At 41.4% G+C, this 15,982-nt stretch overlaps 1 protein-coding gene across 6 annotated transcripts in view; it reads left to right on the plus strand.

Moving 5' to 3' along the window:
* The window catches only part of UNC79 (unc-79 homolog, NALCN channel complex subunit), a 267,414-nt gene that overhangs the window by 233,659 nt on the left and 17,773 nt on the right, over positions 1–15,982 (plus strand). For all 6 annotated transcript variants that reach the window (XM_030319845.1, XM_032593446.1, XM_032593447.1 and 3 more), the window contains 5 exons: positions 5,624–5,713; positions 7,765–7,940; positions 8,908–9,094; positions 10,565–10,762; positions 12,573–12,650. In XM_030319845.1, coding sequence (XP_030175705.1) covers positions 5,624–5,713; positions 7,765–7,940; positions 8,908–9,094; positions 10,565–10,762; positions 12,573–12,650 — 729 coding nt within the window. The remainder of the gene's footprint in view (positions 1–5,623; positions 5,714–7,764; positions 7,941–8,907; positions 9,095–10,564; positions 10,763–12,572; positions 12,651–15,982) is intronic.

Below are 15,982 nucleotides of genomic sequence, written 5' to 3' on the forward strand. Positions count from 1 at the left end.
TTTGTCCATATTTGAGACTATTTTTTTATAATAGATTTTGGGGAGTAGAATTACTAGACTATGCTTCTTAAATTTAAAAAAAAGTTTATTTAGAGAGAGAGTGTGCATGAGCAGGGGAGGAGCAGAGAGAGAGGGAGAGAGAGAATCCCAAGTAGGCTCCGTGCTGTCAGTGCAGAGCCCGACATGGCGCTTGATCCCACAAATTGTGAGATCATAACCTCAGCTGAAATCAAGAGTTGGATGCTTAACTGACTGAGCCACCCAAGTGCCCCTAGACTATGTGTTTTTAAAGAGCTTTTAGTAGTTAGGGTGATGAAGGATGCCATGTGATGAATTCCCAGCCACTTAACACACAGAATGTTTATTGTTTGCTCATATAAAGTTTAAAAATTAATTAAACTAATTAATTAGTTTAATAAAATTAAGTTTAATTAATTAAATAAACTAATGTTTATTTATTTTTGAAGGAGAGAGAGACAGAGTGTGAGTGGGGGAGGGGCAGAGAGAGAGGGAGACACAGAATCCAAAGCAGGCTCCAGGCTCTGAGCTGTCAGCACAGAGCCTGATGCGTGGCTCAAACTCACAAACCTGAGATCATGCCCTGAGCAGAAATCCGATGCTTAATCAACTGAGCCACCCAGGCGCCCTGCTCATATAAAGTTTGAATGGGTATCCTGATGAGCAGAAGGAGGAGGACTTTCAAATGAAAGTTTACGTGCAGCTCTCTGCAATCAGCTGGTGGCTGGGGAAAGAGAAGGGAATATGGTACATTGGAAGGTTCTCATGGGCCAGGTCTGAATGATGCCTATTACTTCTACTCCCATCCTATTGGCTAGAACTGTCATATGGGCACACCCAACTGCAAGCAATGATGGGAAATCTGGTTTAGGCACATGCTAGGGAGGAAGAGAAATGGTACTGTGAGCACTTAGCCAGTCTCTGCTGCACACTCACTAGTTTCCTGGTTGTTTAATTCTTTAAAACTCAGCATTTGCCACCTCTGTGCTGGCTTAAAAAATAATATCCCTAATAAATAAAAGTTTTATTGAAATCAACAAGTAAAAGACAAACATTCCAATAGCAATGAAAAAACAAAAACAGTTATAGGGGCGCCTGAGTGGCTCAGTCGGTTGAGTGACTGACTCTTGATTTCGCCTCAGGTCATGATCTTACAGTTCGTGAGACTGAGCCCCGTATGGGGCTCTGCATTGACAGCGGAAAGCCTACTTGGGATTCTCTCTCTCTCTCTCTCTCTCTCTCTCTCTCTCTGCTCTCCCCTGCTTGTGTGTGCACACTATTTCTCTGTCTCTCAAAAACAAAAAAATAAAACATTAAAAAAAGTTAATAAGATCCATTTATGGAACCTTTCCAGTGACCAATAAGCCATTCAAAATATACTTCTTACTCTCACTAGTAATCAGTGAAGTGTAAATTGATATAAAGTATTAAAATATTTTAAAATATAAAATTAAAATCAGCTAGCAACTCAATAGGTTTTTCTTGATGATTAAAGTTATTGATGATGTGAAACAAGCATTCTTATGAACTGCTGGTGGTAGTGAAAATTGGTGCAACTTTGCTGAAAAACAGTTTGACAATTTACTTCTGGTAATCTATTTGAGAAAATAATTTAATACACACATAAAGAGTATATTTATTAAAGTATATTTATTAAAGCAGCATTTAAAATAGTAAAAATATGGAAGCAAAATTAAGATCTAACATTAGCATATTGTTTTTTAAAAAATTGTTTAAATTTGGGTATGGCCCACACACAAGGATACATTAGTTCCTGGTGTACAAGGTAATGATTCCACAAGTTTTTATGTTACGCCGTGCTCACCCCTAGGCTAGGTCACCATAGAACACTATTACAATATCATTGACTATATCCCTTATGCTGTGCCTTTTATTTCTGTGACTTCTTCATTTCGTAACTGGAAAACTGTGTCTCCCACTCCTCTTCACTCATTTTGCCCACCCTCACCCCTCTGCTCTGGCTACCATCAGTTTGTTCTCTGTGTTTATAGGTCTGATTCTGCTTTTTATTTGTTTGTTTATACTTCCTTATTATTTTACAGTCCATGTATGAGTGAAATCGTTTGGTATTTGTCTTACTCAGTCTGCCTTATTTCACTTAGCATAATACCTCTAGGTCCATCCATGTCTCAAATGGCACAATCTCCTCCTTTTATGGCTGCATGATATTCCATTCCATATCTTCCTTCTCCATTTATCTATGGGTGGACATTTAAGTTTCCTTCATATCCTGGCTATTATAAATAATGCTGCAGTAAACATAGGGGTGCATGTGTTTTTGAATTAGTGTTTTTGTTTTCTTTGGGTAAATACCCAGTAGTAGACATTTTGGATCCTACAGTGTTTGTATTTTCAGTTTTTTGAGGAACCTCCACACTGTTTTCTACAGTGACCATACCAGCTTACATTCCCACCAACACTATACAAGGGTTCCTTTTCCCCCACATCTTCACCAGTGCTTGTTATTTCTTGCCTTTTTAATTTTAGCCATTCTGGCAGGTGTGAGGTGATATCTCATTGTGGTTTTGATTTGTATTTCCCTGACAATGAGTGATATTAAGCATCTTTTCATGTGTCTGTTGGCCATCTGGGTATCTTTTTTGGAAGCATGTCTATTCATGTCTTCTGCCCATTGTTAAATCAGATTGTGGTTTTTGGGGGGTTTTTTTGGTGTTGACCAGCATTAGTGTATTGTTTAAATAAAGTAAGGTACAAACAGAAGACCATGGGGGAGGAGAAGGGAAAAAAATGGTTAGAGAGGGAGGGAGCCAAAACATAAGAGACTCCTAAAAACTGAGAACAAACTGAGAGTTTATGGGGGGTGGGAGGGAGGGGTCAGTGGGTGATGGGTATTGAGGAGGCCACCTGTTGGGATGAGCACTGGGTGTTGTATGGAAACCAATTTGACAATAAATTTCGTAATAAAAAAAAAAGTAAGATACATGTATAAAAAAGACTATTATGTGGCTACCACATCAAGTTTTAAAAGAATAAATAATTGGAAAATGTTTATGATGGATTTAATTTAAAAGCACGTTACAAAAAAATGATCTCAGGCTTATAAAAATTATATGTATATGTGTATGTTATATGTGTTCAAAACACGTTGGAAGGAAATACCGGTGGTAGTGGTTTCACTGATGGAGGACAAGAATTAGGACTATGTGATTTTTGTTAATTTCTGTTTTTCCAAGTTTTCCACAGTGAGCATATGTTCCTTACAATCTAAGAAACATAACTTTAAAATCAGACATAAGTTTCAAGGAAGAATTGGATATGATTCACTTGCGTTCATGTTTTTGAGTTTAGAGTACTTTTTCAACACCTTATCATCAGTTTCCCATTGAAATAAATATAGGCCTTTGAAAACAAGTGGAGCTTGACTTTCTTTTTTTAAAACAACACATCAAGGCTATGCTTATGTTTTGCAAAGTAGAAAAAAAGGGGGGGATTAGAAATTACATGCTTTGTTTTATAAGTGTAGAGGCTCCCTAAGATGATCCTGCATTTTAAGGCTTTTATTAGATGTAGATCCTGTCTCTAGAGCAAAAGTAACTGCATATTAGTAAACTCTTTGCTCTCATTCTTTGAAATTCAAAGTGAAAAGACAAATATTGAATAATGCTCCTAGTAATTATTTTCTTTGACATTTGCCTAGCTGAAATGATATAAAATATTGCCTATGAGAGAAACAAATCCCTTTCAAGAAATTAAAGAACAGAGTATATGCTCCTGTTTGCATGACATGTGAAAGGTCAGAGAAAATGGAATAAATCGGAGGGAAATCCTTTCTTGCACCAAAGGATTAATATTCCAAAAGCAAGAACACAATAACCTTTTATAATTCCTTCACTTGATTTAAATTAAAAGAAGAAAACCTTAGAACATATGAAATGCTTGGAAAACACTCTGACAGAACCGCCAATGACCTTATTTTACTGTTTGTTATCCTGTCAGAGGAACTGACAGGCGTAACATTGTAGAAGAGATGGGAGGTGATACAGTTCAGGGCTGTGCAGATTTACATGAATATGGGAAAATGAGAGCCACTGGGTGAGCTAGTTAAGTATATAATGTTCCAGATTTTCCAAAAGAAAGCTAAGAAAGGCCTTAGCATAGTATTCAGATGGCTTCAAAGACGGGCTGCTTTTCATCCACATTACACCCGGCCTGATGTGTGGGTTTTCTCATACAGCTTTGATGTAGCAGCCCGCCTGTTCGGTTTCCTTTTCTTTGCTTATAATCCTAAATTCACTGCACTGCCCTGGGCAGGTTTATGTCATTTAATAACCAGAGACACAAGTATGCTTTCTTTGCCTTTAAAATTTCCCAAACATGCTACCAGTGCGTGTGGGGAAGCTGATCATTTCATTTCATTTTTTGTCTTGCTTTATCCCTAGCAAGAACGCAGCAATCACGTTTATCTATTTAATAGTACGCCTGCTGTGTGTAAGGAGTTAGATTGTAAGTGACTTGAAAATAAGAATTTTTGACCCTTTCAGCAAATGTGATGTTTGTTTATATACTTTTCTTTTTTGATGGAAAAAGATTCGAGATTCTAGTGTTAGAATTAGGTGGCACGTATTTTATGTGTATCTAAGACTCCCCAGAGTGATAAGGGTTACTGTAGTTTTAGGGTGATTCATGTCATAAAGACTCTGATGCATAATGGCTCTACATAAGATAATTTTTGTATACAGACTGGTTTAAATTTTTTTTAATGTTAATTTATGAGAGAGAGAGAGAGAGAGAGAGGAGGGGCAGAAAGAGGGGGAGACACAGAATCCAAAGCAGGCTCCAGGCTCTGAGCTGTCACCACAGAGCCTGATGTGGGGCTCAAACCCACGAACTGTGAGATCATGACCTGAGCCGAACTCGGACATTTAACTGACTGGGCCACCTTGGTGCCCCCAGACCAGTTTAAAAACAAGCAGACAGGAGTGGCTCAGTCAGTTGAGTGTCCTACTCTTGGTTTCGGCTCAGGTCATGATCTCAGTTTGTGAGTTTGAGCCCCATGTTGGGCGGCACGCTGATGGTGCAGAGCCTGCTTGGGATTCTCTCTCTCTGTCCCTCCCTTGCTTGTGCTCTCCTTCTTTCTCTCTCAGAATAAAAACAAAACAAAAACAGATGGGCCTTGAGGAGGGCACTTGTTGGGATGAGCACGGGGTGTTGTATGTAGCAATGAATCACGGGAATCTACCCCTGAAACCAAGAGCACGTGGTATACACTGTATGTTAGCCAATTTGACAATAAATTATCTTAAAAGCAAACAAAAACAAACAAAAACAAAAACAAGCAAACAAAAATCAGTTAGATCACCCAGTGGGAAAAAAGCATGTTAACCCAGTCTACCCTAGGCCGCCCGTTTCTTACCTCTTCACCACAAACCTTTTATCAATTTTTGTCCAAACTGCGGGCAGACAGTTACAGACGGTGGAGAGTAACGGAGTGAGTCAGAACTCCAGAATGTGAAACAACTCGTTAGTAAACAGCGTGAAGTCAAAACAAGACAGTGACCGCAGTCAGGGCCAAAGTGAAGGCGGTGGCTCGGAGGGCCCACCCAGCGGTGTCCTTGTGTTTCAGTGTGGGACAGCCGCGATGGAGTGTGTGAGGCAGTACATCAACGAGGTGCTGGACTTCATGGCGGACATGCACACTCTCACCAAACTGAAGGTAAGAGGGCTTACCTACACTGCTCACTTCTCAGGTGAGCAAGACAGAGGCAGTTTTAGGGACTTACGCAGACCAGATGGGACTTATTGTTACCTGGGGCGGCAGCTGTGGTGCTCTCTAACAGTCCCTGTCTTGGGAGCCTGGAGAACTGAGTTCAGCCTGCGCAAGAGGGAAAAGAGAAAGGAAAGGCTGTTTGCGTGGCAGGAGTTCTGTGCATGGCTCTACTTTGGCCATTCATTCAGTTCTCCTGCTGCCCCCTGTTAAAGCGTCTCCATTCTACAGATGTAGAAACTGAGGCCTGGGTTAGTGCTGTGATTTGTGCTCAAGGTGGCGCTACCGATAAGCAGTGGAGTCAGGGTTGGCCTAAGACTGTAGCGGCACCAGATCACTCTCTTTTCACTATGCCATGTGGTGTCATTTAACTACCTTTGAGCCTCAGTTCCCTCATTTGTGACACAAGCCTAATATCTACCTTTACTGACTGTTAGGAGGTTTGATGTGGCACAGTGCGTGCAAAGAGACTTTTGTAAACTGGAACACATTATGCAAACATAAGCCTTTCATGGTTATCTGCATCAAAGCTCTCTTCTTCAAGAAAATGATTAAAGACAAGGGATGGGACAAACTCTGATTTGCATGTGGACAAGATCCCAGCAAAGTTGTCGAGCTTATTGACTGAGTGCCTCACAGGGTGGGATGAATCACTGATGTAAGTCAACTTCCTTGCCGTGAGTTGACTAGGGAGCTAAAAGATTGATAGTCTTGAGAGATTTGGGGAAGGCCCTGGACAGAGGGCAGAAGGGAATCCAAACATGGTCCAAGGAACAGCCAGATGGCAACCTGGCACTAAATGATCCTTTTGGTTAAATAGGATCTAGTCGTCCCAGAAGCTCATCAGCTACAAATGAGGTTCCTCCATCGCCCAACTCAGTTTCTAGACTCTGCTCCAATGATCCCTGTGCTTCTTGGGATAGGGATGGATTTGCAAATGCTAGGTGGAAAGTAGAATCGGAATTTAAACTGGTGACTTCTCACAGTATCTGAACCCACTCATTCCTAAGTAAGCCCCCCTGGTACTTGACCATGTGCTGGTTACTGAGTCCCGAATCTGGTGGCCCACACTCAGATGGCTTTGGCATCAAGTGTCAAGAAGAGGAGATCTCGTTACCTAAACACTTGAGCTAGCTTTATAACCACTTTCAAAATACAGAGAAAAACAGTAAGAAGGATCCATGATGATCAAAAGGTTGGGGACTAGAGATATAATCCAACCCTCCAATTTAGGAGACAGATTAGAAAGGCCAAGTGGCAAGTGGCCTAAACTGGGGCCGAAGCCTAGGTCTCAGTTTCCATTTCAGTGCTCTTTCCACTAAGCCACACCAAGAGAAGGAACTTTTCTACATTAATTCAACAGATATGTACCAAGCACCCATAATGTGCCTGGTGTTGTTCTAGGCATGTAGGGATGCAACAATGAGCAAAAGGACACAGTAGCCATGCTCATTTAATTTATAGTCTGGTAGTGAGGTGCCAATTTTAATGAAAATCTCATATAACATAGTGTAAAATTATGACTTTCATAATTGCTCTGAAGAAGGGGTACACAGTGGTATAGGAGCTTCTAATAGGATGATATGGCCTAGCCAGGGAGGTCAGGGAAGACTTCCTGGAGGACGTGACACTTGAGCTAAAACATGCACAATGAATAGCAGTCAATTAAGTGAAGAGAGGCAGGAACAGTGTTTCGGGCAGAGAGACCAGCACAAGCAAAGGCTGGTAATGGGAGGGAGCCAGTGTAGAGGGGATAAAGGGGTAGGATGCAGAGGTCTGCAGTCACTAGATCATTCCAGGCTTTTTAGGCCATGCTAAGGAATTTCCCCTCTCCCCCTTTATCCTAAGAAAAATGGGAAACCATTGAAGAAGTTTAAATGGGTTGTATACTTGGGAGTGGTGATAGAAGGTGAGGGAATGACAACCTGATCTTTTTAAAGAGCAACCAGGAGTTTTCCAGGTACTCTGCCAAAGCCATGAAATACCATTTGTTTTTGCAGAGCCACATGAAGACATGTTCCCAGCCTCTGCATGAAGATACTTTTGGTGGACACCTCAAAGTTGGGCTGGCTCAGATTACAGCCATGGAAATCTCACGGGGCAACCACAGAGATAACAAGGCTGTGATTCGCTACCTGCCTTGGCTCTATCATCCCCCTTCTGCAATGCAACAAGGGTAAGGCCCTTATTATTTTAGCAGTGGGGGTCGGTGAGTCAGGGAACCACCCCGGGTTTTCTGGGACTCAGAGCAAATGAATGCCTTGAAGATTTATGGGAGTGCAGTGTGATGGTGGGGAAGGTAGGAGGTGAGCCGCATCTCCATACCTGCTGACCTAGCAGCATTTTTGAACACGAGCACTTCCATGCTATGCTGACAGTAACAGGAACTTCCCCTCCTACGAAAACCTCAGCCATATCCTGATGGATGACGAAAACCTGGAGCTTCGAAGTGCAATTTTAACTCTTAATTTCAACTAGTTAAATAAATCAATAGGTATTTATTGAGCACTTACATAGCTTCTGCCTTCAAGGAGCATGTTAGATTGTGGCCTGAACAAAATCCATAGCAAAGATGAAATAGAGCACAAGGAGGCGGAGAAAGGAAGGAGAGGGGCCCATGGGCTGGTTTCTGTGAGCACTCCATTTTGCACGGTCGGCTCCCTGGCTAGAGGAAAGGCTTGGAGCTGGGGCGAGGCGGGCAGGAGGGCAGCAGAGCAGCAGGAGACAATGACTGCAGGGCAGGAAAATGGGTGGCGTGTGTTACATCTCCGCCTCTATTCCTTCCCCTCTAGTGGGGATGTGAGACTTTCTAAGAAGAAAGGAAAGAGTTTAGAAAAAGCAGCTAGTCAGAAGGGCAGCAAGGTTGGTGGAAGAATGATTTTAATCCCGTGTTGTCACCAGAAACTGCTCGTTGCTCAAGCAGCTATGGTCCGGGATTAGAGAGGGCGAGGGCGAGCAGAAAAACAGATACAGATACAGATACAGAAAAACAGATACATTTTGTTGGCACTGTCACCTGGGTGTTTTATTGTAGGTAATCGCCTATAAAACCACACTTTTAATGCCATCAATAAGCCGTTGGTGAGCGCCCAACAAAACGGAAACCATAAAAATCGCCGGTAACACTTCCTTCTACTTGATAGGCCGAAAGAATTCATCGAGTGTATCTCCCGCATCCGTCTGCTGTCCTGGCTCCTCCTGGGCTCCCTCACTCATAACGCGGTGTGTCCAAATGCCTCCTCTCCGTGCCTGCCCATACCTCTGGATGCCGGCTCTCATATTGCAGACCATCTCATTGTCATCCTGATTGGATTTCCAGAGCAATCAAAGGTAAGCGATTTCTGCAACCTTAAGACCATAGGCATCGAAATTGCTAATGGAAACCGTTATCAGCCTATTATGTTTCTTCTGAGAAGAAAATGCATCTTATCACTTGCCCTCCTGTGGATGTTAGGAAAGCGACTTTGTGCTAATGCCTTATTTAAAGTTGTTTAAATTCCCGCACTATCTTTTCTTCCCCCTTAAATTGTCTTTGTTTACTTTTATAAAGATAAATTATGGAGGCAGGCAAGAGTTAGCTTCCTAGGCATTTCTGTCTCAAAATAATGAAGAGAAATAAAAGGCTAGAAATATAATAAAAATCCCATGATCAGTTTTTGGAACCGAATATGAATTGGAGGAAAATTTATGCTCTGATTTTTCATGCACTATCTTTTCAACTCACATCTCTAGAGATAGATCTATAAAGATACAAAATGAAAATAAGAAGGCCAGTTGGGAACTCACTAAAGCACACGCTGGAATCACCGACACAGAGGAACTTAGTAAATTGTAGAGACAGATGATGTGCTTAAGGGAATAAAGTAAACCCAAGGCAGGCATCAGTCATGAGCCAGTGTAAGCAAACCAGACACACTGGTACTAATCAGCTAAGAGAAGCCAAGGGCCCTTCACAAGCTTAGGCAAGTTCCGGGAAGTCAGGGTGGGTTTGGGAGCAGCTGGGATGTGGGCCAGGGAAAGCTGACTCTGTGATAAAGTAGAGCACCGTCCAAACAGCCTGAATGATATTTGCAAAAGGGGCCAGGCAGTCAGTTCCTAGTATTTCAAGCCAGAGCTGTGTTTGATTCCTAACGATGGTACTTGGTCATTTGTACAAGGTACCTTGACCTTGTGACCTCTCTGAGCTCCAGCTTTTCATCTGTAAAAGAGATGAGGGGATGGTTTGAGAATTATGGAAGCGGTCTTTGGAAAGTCTTTAGCACGGTGTCTGGGACATTGTAGGTGCATGCTCAGTCCGTGCTCGCCACTAGTGCTTGCTGCTGCCATTTCTACTAAAGGTAATAGTATAATTAGTAACACATTGCTGGGCAATGTGTTCAGACATGCCACCTGATTCCTCCTAATGCCAGCTCTTTGAGGAGGGTACTATCATCCCCATGTTACAGGCGAGGAAACACCTCCAGATGGTAGAGTGATTATTCTCCCTGACCTAGTTTAGGCATGAGAACGTCATTGTCATTAACAGGCAAGGCGGTGGGTAGCGTTCTGCAAGCTAAGGTGCCTTCTCTTTGGAAAGATGCTTTATTCTCTCAGCACAATCCCACTGACAGAGTGAAAAGCAGATTGTCTTAAGGTGGTGAATCACGAATCCGTAACTCATAGAGAACTCCTTCAGCCTCCGATCTCTGGAAGTAGATGTGCTTTGGCCGTGCTCCTCAGAAGGCCGAGACTGTGTGGGATGGGCCCTGTGGAGCACTGTAGCCCACTGAAATGTAACGGCTCCTGTCTCCTCCTTTTCAGACCTCCGTGCTGCATATGTGTTCTCTCTTCCACGCATTTATCTTTGCTCAGCTCTGGACCGTATATTGCGAACAAAGTGCCGTAGCTACAAATGTCCAAAGTCAGAATGAATTCAGCTTCACGGCGATCCTGACCGCACTGGAGTTTTGGAGCAGGGTGACACCCAGCATCCTTCAGCTGATGGCTCACAACAAAGTGGTGAGTCCACGAATAAATTTCCCATCGTGGATAAAAGGTGTAACCTACACCCAGCCCTCACATTGTCTGTTCTTTAAGGGTCTCAATTGTAATATTATATCAGTGGGTTTTTACATTATAAGCTGGATGTTCTGCTTGTATAATAAGTTTGATGAGAAACAGAGCAAGCAAATAAATTTAGTAGAAACTTTTGTTTGCTCTGCTTAGTGCCAAAAATTTATTTTATATGAAATCTACCTTTAAGGGTTGTTTTGTGCTATAAAGTCAAAAGGAGATTCATATTATTTTTGGATTCCAAGGCAATTTGGAAAAACCCTAGCCAGTTGGGTCATCCTCTGGTGGTATTTAAGAGCAGACCAACCACACATGTTCATTCTACCCAGGGCTCAAACCCTGAAAAGGGCCTCACCCTTCTGCGTTGCCCTAGGAGGACCTGAGCTCCCCCAGTCTTCAAATCCAGTTCAGTTTTAGCTCAGATGGCTCACCAAGAGAGGGGCTGCTCTAATCCTCACTGGAAAATATCTGAGGTATTGTTAGCATGAGCCCACTTCATTGAACAAGCTTGGATTAGTCCTTTGAAGTCAGGCTCGGAGGGTGTATGGAAGGAATTTACAAGGAAGTCCTTTGCTACTTTGAAGGAGGATCCTCAGTGGAGAAAGCAACAGTTAGTATCTTGGTTATGGGGGGCTTTATCAGGCTAATTCTCCTCTGTGAGGGGCAGGGGATCTGGAAGAACATCATAACGATGATCCCAGTGTGCCCAGAAACCCAACAATGCACCGTCCACAAAAGGCATAACGGAAATGACTTTTGATTGATTGATACTACTCTAAGAAACAGTTTCTTTCAGCTCTAATTGGAAAGGGGATTATATATTTCCTTTAGTGAAGCACTTTCTTTTCTTTAGAGAAGCAGATGTTATGAGGCAATTCTGTATGGAGAGAGGTATTTTAGTTCAATTTAGAGGAAATTTATGTGGCAATTTTAGGGTGCACAAACAGTTCTGAGAAACATTTATTGGATCATAGAGTCTGAGACTGAAGAAGAACTTGGAGATCAAGCATTCTGTTACTTTACAGGCAATGAAACTGGGACCTTAAATAGAGATTCGGTTTCCTTCTGTTGATGCTAGTTTTTTGACACCATTAATATCTCTGCTCCAAATCTCTTTGACATATAAATGTTAGAAATGAATGTTACAAATGAGTTTTGTACAAATAATGCTACTAACAGATTTGAGTTAACTTTTTTCTGAAAAATGTGTTAAACTATGTATGCTAGTCTGGTAAAATTCCCTTGTAGTGTTTAAAATCCAGCCTTAGGAATTTCTGATCAGGGACTTTTGAACTGTCATCAGCGTGGCTACCTTGTTCCCTAGAGAACAAAGCCACAAAGACAGGTGTGTAATAAATTAAACAGCTGCTCCAGGTGAAGAAACTGTGGAAAAAGTGTCAAGATGAAGAAAAGGACATAAGCCCAGGTTCTGTAGTTGGAAGGAGGGAAGCAGAAGGCATTTATCCTCTGGTATGAATCACAATTCAGTGCAGATTAGCAAGATCAATACCCCGTTGCATTGGCAGCCCCGAGTTAGATAAGGAAGGCATGCCAAATGAAAAACCTCTGGAGCTTTTTAAAGTCACTTTCTAGTTGAAGTTTTAGAGGTGAATAAGCACTACTGCTTGTGGTCCCCTCTGGTCATTGTGCCAAAAGGCTCGCGGGCACATGGCATGGATCCTCTGTGGCTGCAGACTAGCTTTCGAGGTTTCTGCACTACTGGGAGTGGAACTGATTTTCATGTTTGTTGTTTCAGATGGTGGAAATGGTGTGCCTCCACGTGATTAGTTTAATGGAGGCATTGCAAGAGTGCAATTCAACAATTTTTGTCAAGGTAGGAAAATCTTATGATTTTTATGAGACTGATTCTTGCTGCTGAAAACAAATGTGGATTTACTTTGAATGTGACTTTGAAGAGGAAAAGAAACTGATTTAGTTTTGACAGAGTTGGGGGCTGGACGACTCAGGCTCATGGGCAACCCTTCACCAAATGGTTATCATGTTATTTTTGCTCCTGTTCTACCACTGGAACCAAGTCTACCTGGGTTAAATATGTTGGCCCAATATTGCCTGTGAACACAAGTCATTAAAATATTACTGGGGAACATCGATCTGAAAATGACCTTATGGTCATAGAAATTGGTTGGTGATGCCCCACCTTACAAGATAGCCAGAAAACCAAGGCAAATGGTCTTTAATTGTTTGACTTGGTAGCTATCACTTTTCTCTCAGATAAATTAAGTTCCTTTCTAATATTACTATTTTAAATCACTGTTTAGTCTGTGGGTGTAATTTAAGTATTTGTTATCTGTCCAAGGACCTCAGAAGCATACTAGTGTGATAAAAAATGAGAGTAAAGGAGAACTGGGTTTCTCACTCCCTGCCTTTTTATTTGTCCTTCCTCTCTACCTGCAGCACTCCCTGTTTACCTGTCATGTCTGGATTCCAGTGTCTCAGCCATCGCCCCCACCCCCACCACACAAAGTGGGTCAGTTTGGGACCTTATAACTTGCAGTTTCACTCCTTGGTTGTCTCTATTCTTCAATTATGGTCACTTGTCAAGTTAACTCACACAGTGCTGGAGAAAAGCAACCCATTTTCAGGGAAAACTTGACTGTTGTCCGAACACTGCAAGGTAGCTGGTTCAAATGGGGTAGAGAGAGCTTCCCTAGTTTGATAGTCAACAGCAAAAGTCAACACCATGAGAGAAACGATCTGACTGACACTCAGATGATCATACCTGATTTTCTTTTTTACAGCTTCTTTGAAGTATAATTTATATATAGTAAGCTCTACATATTTAAAATGTACAATTTGTTAAGTCTTCACATAGATGATATCCGTGAAAACACCACCATAATCAAGTTAATGAACATGTCCCTCACACCCCTAAAGGTTTCCCGTATTCTTTCTAGTTACTCTTTTCCACCACTCCTGTATCCTACATCCCTGTCCCCAGGCAGCTACTGGTCTGTTTTCTTTCTTTTTTTTTTTTTTTTATCTTTATTTATTTTTGAGAGAGAGAGACAGTGTGTGAGCAGGGGAAGAGCAGAGAGAGAGGGAGACATAGAATCTGAAGTAGGCTCCAGGCTCTGAGCTCTCAGCACAGAGCCTGATGTGGGGCTCAAACTCACGAACTGTGAGATCATGACCTGAGCCGAAGTTGGACACCCAACCGACTGAGCCACCCAGGCGCCCCAACTACTGGTCTGTTTTCCCTCACCATAGGCTACTTATCATTTTCTAGAATTTTATATAAATGGATTTATACAATACTTAGACTTTTTTCCTGCCTTCTCTCATTCAGAGTAACATTGAGATTAATCCATTTTGTTTCATGTATCAGTAGATCATTTCTTTTTCTTTCTGAGTAGTATTCCATTGTATGGATATATCACCTTTTTAAAATACTTTTTTAAGTTTATTTATTTATTTTGAGAGAGACGGGGAGAGTGTGAGCAAGGGAGGGTCAGAGAGAGAGAGGAAGGGAGTCCCAAGCAGGCTCTGCAGGGACTCGAACTCATGAAACTGTGAGATCATGACCTGAGCCAAAATCAAGAGTCAGACGCTTAACTGACTGAGCCACCCAGGCGCCCCAGGGATATATCACCTTTTGTTTTTCCATTCATCAGTTCATGGACATCTGGGCTGTTTTCAGTTTGGGGCTATTATAAATAAAGCTGCTATGAATATTCATGTACAAGTCTTTGTGTAAAGATATGCTGTCATGTACATTGAATAAATACCTAGGAGCAGAATGGCTAAGCCATATGATATGTGTATAATCTTTCAAGAAATTGACAAACTGGTTTCCAAGTGATTGTGCCCTGTTACATTCACACCAGCAGTGTATGAGCATTTCAGTTCCTGCACATCTTTGTCAATACTTAGTATAGTCCATCTTTCACTTTAGACACCCTAAGAATTGTGTATTGGTATCTCATCATGGTTTTAAATTGCATTTCCCTATTGACAGATGACGTTAAACAGCTTTTCACGTGCTTATCTGCCATCCATATGTCTGCTTGGTGAAGTGTCTGTTAAAACTATTTGTGCATTTAATATTGGGTTGGATTTTTTGTTGTTGTTATAATTGAGTTTTAAGGCAAAGTCCTTTATCTGATAGGTGATTTGCAAAGATTTTCCCTGCAGTTGTCTTTTCATTATCTTAAGAGTGTCCTGTGAAGAGCAGAAGGTCTTAATTTTGAAGAACTAACATTTATCAAATTTTTCTTTTATGGATCATGCCTTAATGTATTTTTAAAAACCTTTGCCTAACCCAAGGAGAACTGAGATGTTAAACAATATTGAGTCTTCCAACTCACGAACACAGTATATCTTTCTATTTTTTTAGTTTTTTAAAATTTTTTTTAACATTTATTCATTTTTGAGAGACAGAGAGAGACAGAGCATGAGTGGGGAAGAGGCAGAGGGAGGGAGACACAGAATCCGAAGCAGGCTCCAGGCTCCAAGCTGTCAGCACAGAGCCCGAAGCGGGGCTCGAACCCACAAACTGAGATCATGACCTGAGCCAAGGTCGTATGCTCGACCGACCGAGCCACCCAGGCACCCCTATCTTGCTATTTTTTAAAAAAATACTTTTTCCAGCAATATTTTGTAGTTTTCCATATACAAGATTAGCATATTTTGTCAAATTTATCGCTACATTATCATAATCCTAGGGTATTATAAATGCTTTGGGTTTTTATATTTAAATTTCTGATTGTTCATTGCTAGTATTTAGAAATATAACTGATTTTGTATTGACCTTATAACCTATAAGCTGTTAAACTCATTTATTAGTGCTAGTAGCTTTTTTGTGGATCTCATCAGCTTTTCTGTACAGACAATTATGTCATGTGCAAATAAAGGCAGTTTTATTTCTTCCTTTCCAGTCTTTCTACCTTCTATTTCTTTGCCTTGTCACATTGCTCTGGCTAGATCCTCTAGTACAAGTCGAATAGAAGTTATGAGAGTGAAAAACCTTGCTTTCCTAGTAGGAAAGCATCTGTATTTCCTCATTAAATATAAATGTTAGCTGTCAGTTTTTCATAGATACCCTTCGTCAAGTTGAGTAAGGTTCTCTTCTATTCCTGGTTTGCTAAGGAATTTTGTCAGAAATAAATGCAGGACTTTCCAATACTTCTTCTACATTTATTGAGATGG

The sequence above is a fragment of the Lynx canadensis genome, chromosome B3 (assembly GCF_007474595.2).
Source record: "Lynx canadensis isolate LIC74 chromosome B3, mLynCan4.pri.v2, whole genome shotgun sequence".
Classification (NCBI taxonomy): domain Eukaryota; kingdom Metazoa; phylum Chordata; class Mammalia; order Carnivora; family Felidae; genus Lynx; species Lynx canadensis.